The sequence below is a fragment of the Athene noctua genome, chromosome 24, assembly GCF_965140245.1.
Source record: "Athene noctua chromosome 24, bAthNoc1.hap1.1, whole genome shotgun sequence".
NCBI classification, from domain to species: domain Eukaryota; kingdom Metazoa; phylum Chordata; class Aves; order Strigiformes; family Strigidae; genus Athene; species Athene noctua.
The window spans coordinates 4,089,652-4,103,137 of NC_134060.1; the positions used below are offsets into that span (position 1 = coordinate 4,089,652).

The 13,486-nt window shown below is 63.7% G+C and overlaps 3 protein-coding genes and 1 long non-coding RNA gene across 5 annotated transcripts; 2 read left to right on the top strand and 2 right to left on the bottom strand.

Moving 5' to 3' along the window:
- Window positions 1-4,132: 4,132 nt before the first annotated feature.
- On the top strand, window positions 4,133-7,265 carry FAM110D (family with sequence similarity 110 member D). 2 transcript variants are annotated; one of them, XM_074925913.1, is made up of 2 exons: window positions 4,133-4,301; window positions 5,657-7,265. In XM_074925913.1, the coding sequence occupies exon 2, from the start codon at window positions 5,776-5,778 to the stop codon at window positions 6,811-6,813; it is 1,038 nt and encodes a 345-aa protein (XP_074782014.1). In that variant the 5' UTR covers window positions 4,133-4,301; window positions 5,657-5,775; the 3' UTR covers window positions 6,814-7,265. The 2 variants fall into 2 exon arrangements, with proteins under 2 accessions (XP_074782014.1, XP_074782013.1); XM_074925912.1 differs by lacking the exon at window positions 4,133-4,301 and adding an exon at window positions 4,421-4,610.
- Window positions 7,266-7,466: 201 nt separating this feature from the next.
- C24H1orf232 (chromosome 24 C1orf232 homolog) lies at window positions 7,467-8,616 on the bottom strand. The gene is made up of 4 exons (XM_074926286.1): window positions 8,483-8,616; window positions 8,277-8,363; window positions 8,083-8,180; window positions 7,467-7,839 (listed from the first exon to the last, which is right to left on the bottom strand). The coding sequence occupies exons 1-4, from the start codon at window positions 8,567-8,569 to the stop codon at window positions 7,581-7,583; spliced, it is 531 nt and encodes a 176-aa protein (XP_074782387.1). The 5' UTR covers window positions 8,570-8,616; the 3' UTR covers window positions 7,467-7,580.
- Window positions 8,617-9,280: 664 nt separating this feature from the next.
- On the top strand, window positions 9,281-10,701 carry ZNF593 (zinc finger protein 593). Its single transcript, XM_074926190.1, has 3 exons — window positions 9,281-9,521; window positions 9,978-10,040; window positions 10,225-10,701. The coding sequence occupies exons 1-3, from the start codon at window positions 9,325-9,327 to the stop codon at window positions 10,364-10,366; spliced, it is 402 nt and encodes a 133-aa protein (XP_074782291.1). The 5' UTR covers window positions 9,281-9,324; the 3' UTR covers window positions 10,367-10,701.
- A 705-nt stretch (window positions 10,702-11,406) lies between these two features.
- Window positions 11,407-13,274, bottom strand: LOC141969953 (uncharacterized). The gene is made up of 2 exons (XR_012635121.1): window positions 12,630-13,274; window positions 11,407-12,294 (listed from the first exon to the last, which is right to left on the bottom strand). It is a non-coding gene; the product is annotated as an uncharacterized LOC141969953 (long non-coding RNA).
- Window positions 13,275-13,486: the final 212 nt, after the last annotated feature.

Consider the following 13,486-nt stretch of genomic DNA (forward strand, 5'->3'; position numbering starts at 1 on the left):
GTCTTGCCATTTCTTACCCCCGCAACAAACCCAAGCCCAGCCACCTCCTGTGGGCCGTGCACTTGCATCATCGCCTGCAGATTCCTGGTGCCAGAAATTGGCTGATTCCCCACCTGGCAAGAGCCGTGTGGTTAAATCGGTAAATCAATGCAGTCATTGCAAAAGAGAAAGGGATTGAAATTTAGATTATTTTTTATTAAAGGATAAGCACCTTAATTAAAGGAGAAAGTCACACTTCTGATTAGTTGTGAGAGTGGTGATTTTAAATATAGACACAAGCTAAATTCCTCCCCCACAAAAGGAAGAAAACTAAGCCTACATACTTGAAATACATCTAGTCCATAGAGAAGGGGGGAAAAAACCCTCATGGAAGCGCCTTGTGGCAGAAATTAGATGTCACTAAGGCTGCAACTCTGCTCAGGTACCCCAACCTCTGCTTTATTTCTCTTGTCCTGCAGGGTGCTGAGGCCTCAGGCTCCAGCTTGCCTGTCCCCTTTCCTCAGGCAGGGCTTGGCCGGGTGCTCCCTGCTCTGTAGGCTTAGGAATTGCCCTGTTTGTCTTTTCTCTTTGGTTTAAAACGGAGTTTTCCTTCGAGTCTGCCAATCGCAGCTGCTGCGCAAACTGCAGCGTAATGGCAGATGTTGCGTTGTGGTTGAGATAAAGTCCTGTCTTGGGGAGCCCACCCCTTGGAAGGGTGCCCTCGTGTCACAAAAACAACTGTTTTTCCTTCCCCTGTGCAGCGACTGGCCTAGTGGACCCGCTCTGGTGGCCTTTGGACTGTGGCATCACAGACTTGTGTTGCTTTTCCCTTTGCTCCACCGATCCTCTTGCGGATCCTCCTCTGGGGTATCAATCATTAAGCGTTTTTAATCTTTACCAGTGGTCTGTGTGGTGAACACGAGTTGTCCCACAGAGAACTAGTTAGGATTATTTAAACGCAAGCTCTTATTCAACGGGCGCTGCTGAGCGCTGTTTCATTTCCCTTTCGGTCCGAGGGGCTGGGGAGCCGTTTATGCAAAGTGCAATTTCTATTCTTAAGTGCAGCGAAGGAAAAGGGATGTATCTGAAATGCCACCAACCATCCTGAGTGTCTGCGCCGTCTGGGGAGGGGAGGGAGGTGGAAATACAAGACGGAGCTGCTGCAGATCTCTGTTCACTAGCTCTGCCAGCATTTTGGGGGAGCCTCAGACCGCACGTTTTTCTAAGTGGAACAAGCCAAGCACGGTGAAGTCGAGTGACCTGAAGGATGAGCTGTCACTGTGAGAGGAGCTGCAGCCCAGGTCACATTCTTGTTTAAATCTCTTTGTTCACAGATGAATTTCCAGATTATTTGGGTCTCTGAAGCAGAAAGCAGTTGCATAAGGGCTGCAGTTCGTGAGGAGCAGCCAGGGTCAGTGTCCCTGAATCCCCCTCTCTCCAGGGCAGCCCCATGTGTCCAGCTCCCACCCCACACCCCACCAGCTGAAGTGGGCTGGGGTGCTGGGGGATGCCCCAAAGAGGGCAGACTGCTGCTAGAATTGCAAGTGCCCTGAGGCCTCTCTAATCTCTGGGATTTAAAGTAAAAACAGGTGCAACCTACACGCCTTTGCAGGTCCCTTGCAGGTGGTGGGTTCAGCCCTGATGCTCATTGCTGACCCAGGGGAGGTTCCCTCTGTCCTGGCAGCTCATCCCCTCTCTCTCTGCCTTTCCTTTCTGCCCCTGTGGGTGCAGGACTGACCTGTTTTCCTTCCCAGAAACCAGCCAGCCAGCAGAAGTCGTCAAGGCCATCGCCTGCCATGGGCTTTGAAGCCGCCACTGGGGGTATGAACAGGAGCCTCAGTGTCTTCTGCTGGGCCCAGCTGCTCTCTGGTTCCTACTTGCACCAACTTGTTGCTGGCTGCCTTAGATGAGGTGGTGGTTTCAGATTTATTCATGCTCATTTGAGCCCTTGATATTTTTAAACTTGTATAGCCAGCCTTCCCGCAGGAAGGCGCCTGCACCCTGGGCCCTCTTTGGCTCACAGTCACCCAGCTCCCATGGGCCGCTCTCCAGGCAGTGGCATTTGCATGGACCTCAGACCAGAAAGAGCTTTTGTGGGTTGTGAAAGTAAACCAGCAAGTAGAAACAGATGGCTGTGTTATCAGGTGCTACAGTCCTGCCTGCAGCTGGTCGTGGTGGAGTTAAAGTGATTTTTTTTTTTCTCTTTTATTCTTTTTTTTCCCCCTCCCTCCCTGCCCTGCTCTCTGGATCCACGCTCTTGCTATGCTGTTCCGCTGCTGCTCCTCGAGCCTGATGTGTGGGTTATGAGGTGGGGACCTAATTAGCAGCGCTGAGAGGGCCGTGTCCCCCTTACCAGGGGCCAGGAGGGCTTGTGGGGAGCAGGGCTGTTTAATCCAGAACTAGACGTGCTCTGAAAAATGGTGTTGGACGGAAGATCTGTGCTGTGGGATTTGTGACCTTTGAGGACTTTCTCGGGCTTTTCTCACCCGTCCCAAGGACTGGAAGTTTCTGTACCTGGCCCCAGTGGTTGGGTTTTGCCCGGGGTTGCTCTGCTTGCCTGGCACTGAGCTGGGAGGGGAGGGAAGCGGGGCCCCACTGAGGAGCAGAGAGCACCTTGTGAGAGCTCCGAGTAACCGTAAATAAAAACAAGGGACTTTGAACATCCATGTGACTAAGAAAAGCCACCTGGTCCATTCACAAGAGGCTGATTAATCGGGTAAATCCCTTCCTAGAAGTTGAAGTGACAAACCCCCCATCGCCTCCCTGGGGGAAGCAGGAACTGCCTGGGATGCTGGTGCTGGGAAGGGCCCCTCAAATCATTCCTTTTTGTATCCCAAAGGGAATCTGCCTTGTCCAAATATAACAGTTCAACAGTAAGTGCCTGGTGGGTGCTCCGAGGAGGAGCTGGAGAGGAGGGCAGTTGCTCCAGGGCAGGGGTAGGCGTTTGGTAGGAGCATCCCCTGGGAACACTCTGCATCCGCCAGAGAAAGGGGAATCCAAGGCTGCTCTTACTCACTTGTGGCTTTACCGGAATGGCTGCCGGGATTTCGGCTCCGAAAAGAAAACGTGTCCTAATAAACAGTGATTCACTTTGCCTGGAGTTAAAAATAAGGCCCTGTTGGCTGCCTGTCTCCCCCGTGGGAACCCAGTTGCTCTCCTCCTCAGGGCAGATCCCAGGGCTGCCACAGGTTTCTCCACCCCTCGTCCCCATCCCTTTCCCCGTCTTCCTCTGGGGTGGCCGCATCCTGCACACAGAGCCCGAGTGCTGCTGGCAGCACAGCTGCCTGCGTTGCTCCTCTCCAGGTTTATTAGAATAGAATAGGTGGTTTGTCCCTTCCTTGCTTTCACCGGGATGTTTTTCCGGTGCCGGCAGAGCTGGGACAAGCCCTGCCCGCTCTCATCCTGCTCAGCCTCCATTTTAGTCTCCGGTTTCATCAGGCCCCGAGTCCTGTCTCCGGCCTCTTCCTGGCGCTGGTGCCATCGCACAGGGAGGTGCTGGACGCCGACTGGGCCCCAGTTCCTGGCACTGGCTCCCCAGCAGGAAGGAACTGGGATGGGGGCCAGCAGTGCTCGGGGCCGGGTCCCCTCTCACCCAGGGACAGAGTGCCTTGGCCTGCGGGTCCCAGGATAAATGTCACAGCTTTGTCCCCACTGGAGCCTCCTGGTCCCCTGAGTCCCTGCAAGCAGCCTGGGCTGGGCTGTGAGAGGGATGGAGGGAGCTGGGGTTCCTCGGGGAGCACTGGGGGCTTTCTCTGACCCTGCTCCGGGGTACTGGAGCCCAGCTCAGGGTGCAGCATGTCCTTCCACATTTGCAGCCCCCCAGGCAGGCGCTGGGGATGGAGGGGGGCTGGGGGCTGCCCTTGTGGGATCGCTCAGCCCTCAGGAAGGGGAGGGGGCAGTGGTAAAAATAACCCCTGGGCCAGCTCCAGCCCGTTGTGTCTTCCTGCGATTTACAGCCCTTCCCGGGGGGAAGAGGAGGCAGGAACGGGCCTGGCTCAGGCCTGGCTTTGACCCTTTCGCCACCAGCAGAGAACGTGCCAGAAGGACCCTTCCTCCCTCCTCCCTCGCCAGCTGGGGCAGGATCCTGGGGAGGGGGATCGTGGGGGGCTCCTGCTCCTGAGCTGCGCCCAGCATCTCGGGGTGGATGTAGAAGGAGAAGCTGCCAGAGTAGACATGATTTCCCTGTCCCATTCCTGATGCCCTGTGGGCTGGGGGGACAGAAGGACTCATTCCTGCCTGGGAGGAGGCAGAGATCTCTGCTGTGGATCCAAAAATCCCGACCAGGCTCCTGTAAGGAGGCAGAGGGAGGAGAGCTGGCAGAGGTGAGCTGGAGGTGCTGGAGAAGGAGGGTTAATGCTGGCTGGGCAGGGCTCCGGGGTGTGAAGGCTGTGGCTGGGGCGTGGGGGTCATGCTGGCAGGGTGGGCTCCTGCTGACGGGGCCGGGCTGGCAGGGGTTAATGGGGTGGCTCTTCCTCAACCTCTATATGAGGCTCCTGCTGGCTCTGGGCTCAGTTTGCTGCCGGCAGCCAGAGGGGCAGGAGCTGAGTGAGTCTGGAGCATCCCTGCATCCCATCCCTGCGACCCTTCTCTGCATCCCTGCGTCCCGTCCCTGCGTCCCTGCGTGGGCTCAGGTGAGCGAGAGCATCCTCCACCTGCCGAGGCGGGTGTCTGGGGCGGATCCTGGCAGCAGGGCTGGGCTGGGGAGTGTGCAGGCACACCGGCACGGGCACTTGCTCCCGGGCACACTGGCTCTGCTAGGGTGAAGCCAGTGGGTGACGGGACCATGTGTGGGGACACCTTCCCTTGAGCCCCCCATGGAGCTCTGGCCAGCACTGGGGGTGGCTGGGGAGCTCGTTCCTTGGGAGCACAGGACCAGCGTGCCTCAGTTTCCCCATCTGTACACCAGGAGTGAGTGTAGTGTCGGAGCCCGTGGGCTCTCTAGTGAGCCCTGCTCTGCCTGGCCCCATGTCCCCGCTGTCACCCGGGGAGGCTGCAGGGCTGGGGCAGCTCCTGGCAATGGGGGTGACTCTTCATGGCCATTCAGGCCTGTTCTCTGCGGAACCATCCGCTTTGGGCATTTACAGCCCCCGGCTCAGGCTCCAGACCCCCTTCCCCCAGCACCCATCTCCACCACCGGGCTCACAGCCCGGACCCACACGGGTGCTCGGGTACAGCTGAGCAAGAGCCATCGCACCCCAGGGCTAATAAAAGCCCCTTTGCTCCATACCCCTGCCGCATGGGGCAGGAAAGGTTCAGTCCCTCCCAGGCATCTGAGCTCAGCACAGAGACCCCAAAACACCCCCCAGCCCCTGCCCTGCTGCCCCACACACAGGCCCGGCCGGGGCAGCTCGCCAGCCCTCCTGAGCACGGGCTTTGTTCTGCCGTCCCTGCGCTCGGAAGGATAAGGCGGTCGGCTCCGGTATTTTTTCCTGTTGGAAGCGGCTCCTGGGATGCGGGTGAAGCCGGCGGATGCTCTGCGCTTCTTTCTTCCTGCCCGTGGATTGTTCCTGCCTGGGCTGGCAGGGCTTGCTGCCTGCTGCCTGCCTGCTTGGCCGAGGGCAGCACTGCCCTGCCACGCGTGGGATCCAGGGGACCCCCGGCTCCGCTTCACCCCCCATCCTCCTCCTGCCTCTGCTGCATCCTCGGTGCTAACCCCGGCTCTCCTCTCTCCTCCCAGGGCTGAACCCAGGAGCTGAGCAAAGCTTCGGGAGACTCTCCAGCTGCAGCACCGGACCCCCCCCAGCCACTCAGGGGGGAGCAGAGAGACCAGGGGTGCCGTTTTGGGGCTGGGAGGTGATGGTGCCCCTGGGCAGCCCCCCTCTTGCCATCTGTGCCTCTAGCAACCTGCGCCTCGTGGCCCCCGGCCGCGGCTCCCCCCTGGCCTGGCTGAACCGGGGCCCCGAGTGCCCGCGGGAGCCGGGGGGTGGTGGGGGCCGGAGACCCAGCGCTGTGGAGCGGCTGGAGGCCGACAAGGCCAAATACGTCAAATCCCAACAGGTCATCAACAGCCGTCAGGAACCGGCGCTGCGAGGCTGCTCGCCCCGGCTCTCCCCCCGCAGCCGGCGCCTCCTCGCCTGCCAGCAGTGTAACGAGTTGTGTCAGGGCTCGGAGCTGAACCGGGAGGGTCCCAGGAAGTTGCCGTGTCCCCAGTCCCCCGTGTCACGCCGGACCGGTGGCAGGCGCCTGCTGAGACCCGACTCCCTCATCATTTACCGGCAGAAACGGGACTGCCCGGGCGGGGATAAGGAGAACACTAAGGGCTCGGGGCTGGTGCGACGCCTCTTCCAGGGACCCCTCAGAGACAAACCCCCCAGCTCCCCCACAGCCAGGGTGCTGGGCGAGGGGCCACCGGCCTCCCAGAGCCCCGAGACCCGCATGCTGTGGGTGCCTGCGGAGAAGGAGGAGGCGAGGACGCCGGATGCCAGCAGCGGCGGTGGCAGTGGTGGCATCTTCCCTCTGCCTGGTGGCCCCATGGCGCAGCCCCCCGAGCCCCCCAGCAAGCAGACGCTGGCTCTGCGCATCTCCCTGCCGCTCTCGGAGCAGGAGCGGTTCTTCAACTACTGCGGGCTGGACCGGGCGCTGGTGGAGCTGCTGGGGCGGGAGCGCTTTGGGCCGGCGGGCTGGGATAACGCCTCGGCTCGGCTCCCCGGCTCCTGCGAGTCAGAGCCCGGGCAGGCCTCAGGGGGCAGCGAGGGGGACGCGGGGCCGGGTGACGAGGAGCCGGATGCCCGCTTGGGCTCCGCCATCTCAGTGGTGGAGCGCAATGCCCGCGTCATCAAGTGGCTCTACGGCTGCCAAAGGGCCTGGGCGGCCGCCAAGGAGTCCACTGTCTGAGGGGAGGCAGCCTGGCTGGGCATGAGGGTACCTGCGTGGCTACCACTGGCGGGATGTGGCCCATGGGCTGGTGGCATCCGTGGTCCTGGTGCTGTGGGGCTGCTGTGAGGCCACCAGGTCTACCCCGGGCCAGGGGCTGAGCACCGTGGGGGTACCTGAGGGGTCGGTGGGGAAGGGGCTCCCCTGGGTGAGTCTCTCCTTGGCCCCAGGGCTGACAGGCTGCTCTGCCCCTGCTGTCACCCATCTTCTCCATCCACCCAGGGTGGTGGGATGGGCCTGCAGCCCCCACTGGCCGCTCACATCCTGCACCAGCTGCAGGCTGCGGGGGGTGGGCAGAGCCTGACCCCCCCATCGTGGGCAATGCCCACCCCACAGCCTCCTTCTCCCCAGAAAAGGGGCTGCTGGGGCCAGAGCAGAGCTCAATAAACCTGTTGTGGTTTTTTTTTTTCCTACCCTGGCAGTGTGTGTGGTTTGTGTGGGCAGAGCCCAGGCAGGGCAGGGGGGGATGATTTGGGGCTGGGGGTGGCAGCTCCCCATCCCCACCATGGGGGCTTGTGCTGCTCCAGGGGTGATGGAGCTTCCAGAAAAGCTGGGGGGGGAGGCGAGGGCAAAGAAAGCACCAGGCAGGGCTCGGGGAAAAGGGGCACCTCGGAGTCTTTAGTGCAGACACGTTGCGGAAACCCACCGCGGAGCCCTCAGGGGGCTGCCCGCCGGCGGCGCGGGGGGGCTGCTCACGCTGCTGGAGAGTCTGGCCAGCGCATCCTCCTCTAGTTGCCCTTGGGGGCGTTTTTATTCCGGATTTCAGCCAGTTTGCTGGCCAGGAAGCCCCAGTGGAAGGCCCCTTCCTCTGGCTCCCTCAGGTCGCTGCCATCGTCACCGGGCGGCTCCCCAGGGCTCTCGCCCGGCTCCGGGGGGGGCACCTCTTTGTCTGGCCCCGACGCCTGCTGCCACTTGGTAGCAAAGAGATCCCAAAAGCCGGGCGCCTTCTCGGAGGGGGGCGGCTCGGGCGGCTCAGCGGCCAGCGGGCTGGGGAGAGAGCAGGGATGGGGACATCAGTGTGGGCACCCTTCTTGCCAGGTCCCTCAGTGGCCAGGACTGGGACCCCCAAGCCCCCCCATGTGCCCCTTCCATGCCGGCTCTCCCCCTGCTGCCCCCCAGCCCAGCCCCATGGATATAGTCAGAGGGTGTAGGTGATGGGATGGGGGGACTTGGCAGCTCCCGGGGGCTGGATCCAGGCTGTGGGGTCCCCCCCACTGAGCTGCAACTTACTGGTCTGCGCAGGGCTCCGGGCTGAGCAGCTGGTGCTCGTCCTCGCGGGTGAAGAGGGATGAAAGCGTCCGCCAGCCCCGGGCGCCCACCCCCTGCACCTGTGGGGGAGGCAGCAGCAGGCTCAACGGGGACCCCCAGGTCCCAGAAGCCCCCCCCCAAGACCCGGCTCCTGCTTCCCCCAGCCCCCTTCTCACCTTCCTTGCCAGCTGGGACACGGGGCTGGGCCCCTCCTCCATCAGTGTGGGGGTCTCGGACGTCTCCATCAGCTCGGGGGGGTCTCCCTGCAATGAAGCCCCCATGTGAGGGCAGGGGTGCAGGCAGGGGGAGGGCCTGGAAGTTGGTCACCCCACTTTGGGGGGGGGGACAGGAGCCAGGCTTGGTGATGACCCCTCCAACCTACCTCCTCCTGCAGCGCCCCGTCCGCCCGCGCCCCCCCCAGGGTCTGCAGCACTTTGGCCTTGTAGATCCGCCAGAAGCCCTGGGTCATGGTGAGGGGCTCAGCGGGGCTGGGAGCCTGCGGGTGCCGTGGGGAGCGGGAGGGGTGTGGGGCCGGACCCCCCGCGCCGCCTCGATGATCCGGTGGCTTCATTAAAGTTTCAGGGGCCACTTCCAATGCACAAAGGGGAACCTGAGCCCGGCCCGAGCTGGGGGCAGTGCGGGGACAGCTGCTCTGGTCACCCCCAAACCCCATCTCCACACCTCTGCCCCAGCCCTCCCCAGTGCCCCTCGCCCCCAGAGAACCCCCCCAGGGCTTGGGGCTGCCCCAAGCTCCCAGTGCAGAGCAGGCCCTGGGGCTCAGCGCTCCCCCCGCCGTGGGTCCCCATTTATAATTGATCACGCAGGGTGGAAGAAACACGATCAGTGCCGGGACACGGTCCGCTGAGCCCTCCCCAGCTCATCACAGCAGTGACCGGGGCAGCACAGCCCCCCGGTCACGCCCTGCGCCGAGGCCAGGCCCTGTGTCCCACAGCGGGGACAGCCTGGGGGGGACGGACGGGCGCTGGGGGGTCCGCGGGGACGGGACGGTCCCGCGGGGACATTCACCGGCCGCGGGGCTGCGCTCGGGGGCGTGGCCTAGCGCGGCGTGGGCGTGGCCTGATACATGGGCGTGGGCGTCAGCAGGGCAGGCGATGCCGCTTCGTGGGCGTGGTCTCCGCGTCGTGGGGCGGGGCATAGTTGCGGGGCGTGTTCTGAGGCCGCCTGCGCCTGCGCAGTGCGGAGCACGGGCCCGGCGTGGCCGCCATGTCGCCGCGCAATGGCCGCCGCACCGGCGCTCACCGCTCGCACTCCCTGGCCCGGCAGCTGAAGACGAAGCGGCGCCGCCGTGACCTGGACGAGATCCACGGGGACCTGCAGCCCGAGAAGGCCGCTCGGCTGCTGCGGCAGGAGCCCGACCCCGACCTGCCGGGCTGCGCCCAGTTCTACTGCCTGCACTGCGCGTGCGTGGGCCGGAGGGGGGGGAGCCCATGTCGGGGCTGGGGGGCCTGGTCGCAGGGGGGCTGGGGAGGGCTCTAACCCTTGGGGGGGGGGGGTTGCGCTGGTGCTGGGGGTTGTTTGGACTCTGACGGGGGCGATACCTTGGTCCTGGGGGGGTCTCTGGCCCCCGGGAGGGGGCTATCGGGGTGGCGGGGTGGTCCCTGGCTCCTGGGGGGGGGCCTGGGCCTGGTGAGGGGAGACTGATCCCCAGGGATCTTGTCCTGGTCTCAGGAGGGACCCTGGGCACTGCGGGGAGATTGTTCTGATCATGGGGGGGGGGGGGGGTTACACACGCTGGCCCCTGGGGGACTGGCCCTCAGGAGTGTGTGGGGGGACCCTGGCCCCTCTGTAGGGCTCTCCCCAGCGCTGCTGCCATCTCGGCGATCCCTGACCCCATCCTCTTATCCCCCCCACCCCAGGCGCTACTTCGTGGACCTGACCAGCATGAAGGAGCATTTCAGATCCAAAGTGCACAAGAAGAGGTAAGGGGGGGCCTGAGTGGGGCCCGGAGCCACCCCGTGGGCCTGTGCCCTGCACCGGAGCAGGCCGTGGCCTCTTGCCCCCTTTTCATCGGGGTGAGGTGGGTGGGGGTGTCAGTTCTGGGCTGGTCTTGTTTTGAGGAGCTGGGGCGGAAGGCTTCACGTTTTCTCTCTGCCTTCCCTGCAGGCTGAAGCAGTTGCGGGAGGCACCGTACACGCAGGAGGAGGCTGAGCGTGCTGCCGGGATGGGCTCCTACATCCCCCCAAAGAAGGTGGAAGTGCAGACCCAGCCGCTTGAGGAAGTCACTGAGATGGAGGCATCCAGCTGAGCCCAGTGGACTGAGGGGCCGAGCAGCTCCCTAAGGGCGTCTTTGTCCTCAGCTTTGTGAGAAAAACATGCCCCAGCACAGCCTGCCAGCAAGCAAACGCTCCGCTCCTCCTGGCAGCCCTCCTCGGCAGAGCACTAACAAGGAGAAGGAGCCAGCAAGACCTCGGGTGCCCTCACTGTGTGTCCCCCTTCTCAGGGAAAGGGAAAACCACTCGTTCCCGAAGCGCTGGCGTGACTGTGCGCTCCTCTCTGCTTGTAGAGCGGTTTTAGGCCTCTCTCCTTGGGTCAGAGGTTGACCATGGGGAGTCGCCCATTAAAATATGTCAGCCAACAGGCCGGCAGTGTTGAGAGCTTGCTGTTTGTGTGCCCCAGGCCCTGACTGCAGGGTGGCAGCTGCCCCTTGGTGTGGAGGGCAACTTCTTGGTGTTGTGTTCTTTCCAGTCATGCAAAGGGAAAGAAATATTGTGCCGGGCTGGGAGGAGCAGCCTCGTCCTGGTGCTCCTGCCCTGGCAGGGCAGCAAAACCCCCTCTGCTATGCCCTCCTGGCAGGGGTTGCCCAGCCTGCTGGTAGCAGATACGGGGCTGATTTTTGGAGGAATAACGTGCTTGAGCGATCTCTTCATCAAGCACTTGGGTCTGTAGCGAGCAGCTCGTCGTGGTGCTGGTGCTGCCAGTTTGGGCCTTGAGAGGGGGTTGCTGGTGTCTCCCCGGCAGGGACACTTTTAGGCTCCTGTCCCCTAAAACCCAACGGCTAGAAGTGATTTCATCTTGCTAGAGGGCTGGGGCTGCGTGTGTGGCCTGATCAGCCCCCCCCTTTTGCATCCACCAGCCCGAAGCAGCTGTAATCCCACCGATGACCCTGCCTCTGCCTGCCTGGCTCTCAGGGGGGATTTTGTGTGACAATGCCACCACCCGCTGCTGCGAATTCCTGCAGAGTGGGTTTTGCCGATGCAGCGCTGGCAAAACCCCCAGACCAGAGGTTCATTCCTCCTGCCAGGAGCGGGAACGGGGCGTAGCAGAAAATCAGAGCGACAGCACAGCTGTGCTTGGCAGGAAAGGATTTATTTCTGTACAGCCTGCTTGGATTTGTCCCCCCTCCAGCCCCAGGAAGATGTGTGGGTTTGGTAGGTGTAAGGGGGTTGGGAAAATTGCAGATCCCATCCCTGAGGGATGTGCCTGCCCAGGGGACACATCGCTGACCCCGTGGCCCCATCTTCCCCCGGCCCTGTTGTTGCAGAGGCCGCTCTGGTCGCAGCCCTCCCCGCCGCGTTACCTAACGGCGCTGGGTGCTGACCTCCTTTCTGCGGGGCCGGGCTGGCTGTGGCTGCTGCACGTTCTCCGCGGGGATGGGGGGGGCTGCGTGGCCACCAGCGGGGTGCAAGGGGCCCCCTCGGGCTGCTCTGCTTGCAGGGGGAGATGGGTGCATCGCCCGGCTCCACCATCTGTCTGTGTCCGTTCAGCCTCTGGTCGTCTTGTGCCTGGATCGTGGTGTCTGGCAGCAGCTCTGGAGCCAGGAGGTGGCTTCCCCACTCTCCATCCCGATCGTTGACCCAACTCCCAAAAGCGGGGACAAACAGGGGGACAGGGGGACGTGTCCCCCAGCCCCGGGGCACCCCGGGCATCGCACCGCCCAGGCGTGGAGTGGAGGGAAGGGCTGGACGTGGCGCAGATCAGCTGGAAAGGATCCGCATCCGGCAGCTCCGTTCAGGTGGGGGCCAGCGGGCGGAGGGGGACCCCAGCACCCCCCAGGGGACCATCCCCGTGGCCCCACTGGCCCCCTCCTCACGGCTCTGGGGGGGCCTTGGTGGGGCCGGCGATTCTCCGGGCGCTGTAGAAGGAGAGGCAGAGCCCGGCAGCCGCCAGCAGCAGAGCCAGGGGGGTCAGCAGCCGCCCCCCCGGCTCAGCCCCCCGCCCTGCCGCCAGCTGCATCTGCGTGGGGAGAGAGGAGAGGAGAGGGGAGCGCTGTGAGACCTTGAACCCCAAAGCCACCCCCCTGGGGACAAGGACCCTGAGGCTGTGCCCTGGACATCCCCATCACACCCAGCTGGGTTGTGAGAGCGTTGGGGGCAGCTTTGGGGGGGCATACAGGGGTGCTTTTGGGGTGCCCCATGCAGCGCTTGCAGGGCTCCACCAGCAGCACCCTCACTGCTCCCCTGGAGCAGGATTTGGCGGGACACGGCTCCTGTGGCCAGCAGGTCTGTCGGCAGCACGGGCGGGGTCCCGGGGGTCCCCACGGGGTCCCCCCCACCCCACTCACCCCTTACCTGGAGCAGACGGAAGTACCCCGGGGTTAAGCGTCTGGGGCGGATGATCATGGCGTGACGGGGAGCAGCAGGATCAGGCCCCGTGGGTCAGCAGCAACGGGGCTGGGGTGTTCCCCCCGCCCCCACCTCTAACCTTGAGACCCCCAACCTTGCCCACGGTGAAGGAGGGGGGGTCTGTGTCTGTTGCCCGCCTGCCGTCCCCGCGGCCCCCTCGGAAAGGGCAGCACGCACCCGGCGAGCGCCGAGCTGCTGTCAGCCGCGATCAGCGCCCGCTGCTCCCCCAAGCGCACACGCCGGGGCGGGGGGAGACGGGCGCTGAGGCGCTGGCGGGGGGGGCCAGCGCCAGCCCAACGCAGATCTGGGGGGGCAGGAGAGCCAGGTTTAGCAGGGACAGCCCCTCTGCAGGCCTGTGCATGGGTTGCCCCCTGCCTCAGTTTCCCCATCTGCAAAGGAAGGGGTGGGAGTTGTGCTTTGGCAGGGGGTGACACCCCCCCACACCCCCCCCAGATTCCTGGGTCGTGGGGAGGGCGCTGAGCAGGTGTCTCCCCTCAGGTTCTTCCTGGGATCTGTGCGGCCAAACCTTGTGCCCACAAGGCACCTGGCTCCAGGCGGGGGGGGCACACACCCACTAGCGTCATGAGTTCTGTTGGGACTCAGCCCTGACTGCATGGTTGCGGGGGGTGAGACACCTCATCTCATCGCTGAGGGGAAACTGAGGCCGGGGGGGGGGGGGGGGGGGGGATGACAGGCGGGGGTGCTCCTTGGGCGGGTGCAGTTTCTCCGGAGCGGGGGGGTGGTTCGGCAGCCATGCGTCACCGTCCGGCCTGTGACTCACTGGGGTGCGTCGTGGGGCCTCG

Excerpts from the sequence above, each read along its gene's own strand:
- FAM110D (XM_074925913.1), top strand. The coding sequence starts at position 5,776 with ATGGTGCCCCTGGGCAGCCCCCCTCTTGCCATCTGTGCCTCTAGCAAC.
- C24H1orf232 (XM_074926286.1), bottom strand. The coding sequence starts at position 8,569 with ATGACCCAGGGCTTCTGGCGGATCTACAAGGCCAAAGTGCTGCAGACC. Across the intron at positions 8,181-8,276 it reads TGTCCCAGCTGGCAAGGAAG|GTGCAGGGGGTGGGCGCCCG; the intron begins GTGAGAAGGGGG and ends CCTCCCCCACAG. Across the intron at positions 7,840-8,082 it reads CCGGAGCCCTGCGCAGACCA|CCCGCTGGCCGCTGAGCCGC; the intron begins GTAAGTTGCAGC and ends CTCTCTCCCCAG.
- ZNF593 (XM_074926190.1), top strand. The coding sequence starts at position 9,325 with ATGTCGCCGCGCAATGGCCGCCGCACCGGCGCTCACCGCTCGCACTCC. Across the intron at positions 9,522-9,977 it reads TTCTACTGCCTGCACTGCGC|GCGCTACTTCGTGGACCTGA; the intron begins GTGCGTGGGCCG and ends CCCCCACCCCAG. Across the intron at positions 10,041-10,224 it reads TCCAAAGTGCACAAGAAGAG|GCTGAAGCAGTTGCGGGAGG; the intron begins GTAAGGGGGGGC and ends CCTTCCCTGCAG.